The 274-nt window shown below is 68.2% G+C and overlaps 1 protein-coding gene across 1 annotated transcript in view; it reads left to right on the forward strand.

The window, feature by feature from the left end:
• The window catches only part of LOC119586241, a gene marked incomplete in the record, with an annotated part of 43,840 nt that overhangs the window by 41,180 nt on the left and 2,386 nt on the right, over positions 1-274 (forward strand). The window contains 1 exon segment of the mRNA XM_037934944.1: positions 5-212. Within this exon segment, the coding sequence (XP_037790872.1) occupies positions 5-212 (208 nt within the window).

Raw genomic sequence — 274 nt, forward strand, 5'->3', positions numbered from 1 at the left:
GCAGATCCAGACGGCGGCGCCCCCCAAGTCCTCGAACGGCCTCGACAGTGACTCGAAGCCCGGACACTGGCCCAACCTCGGCCGCCCGCAAGCCCCCAGGCCCCAGCCCACGCAGCGCCCACGCCCGTCGGCCTCCTCGGCCTCCTCTGGCTCGCCCATCACGTCCCTCATTCTGGAGATGATCAAGCAATACCTCACCGCCCCCTCGCCAGGTGAGGCACGCGCGATCGGCTCTCGAGGGGTTGTGTGCTGAAGGAGTGATTGGTCCTTCGTG

This window comes from Penaeus monodon, chromosome 21 (genome assembly GCF_015228065.2).
Source record: "Penaeus monodon isolate SGIC_2016 chromosome 21, NSTDA_Pmon_1, whole genome shotgun sequence".
NCBI classification, from domain to species: Eukaryota; Metazoa; Arthropoda; class Malacostraca; order Decapoda; family Penaeidae; genus Penaeus; species Penaeus monodon.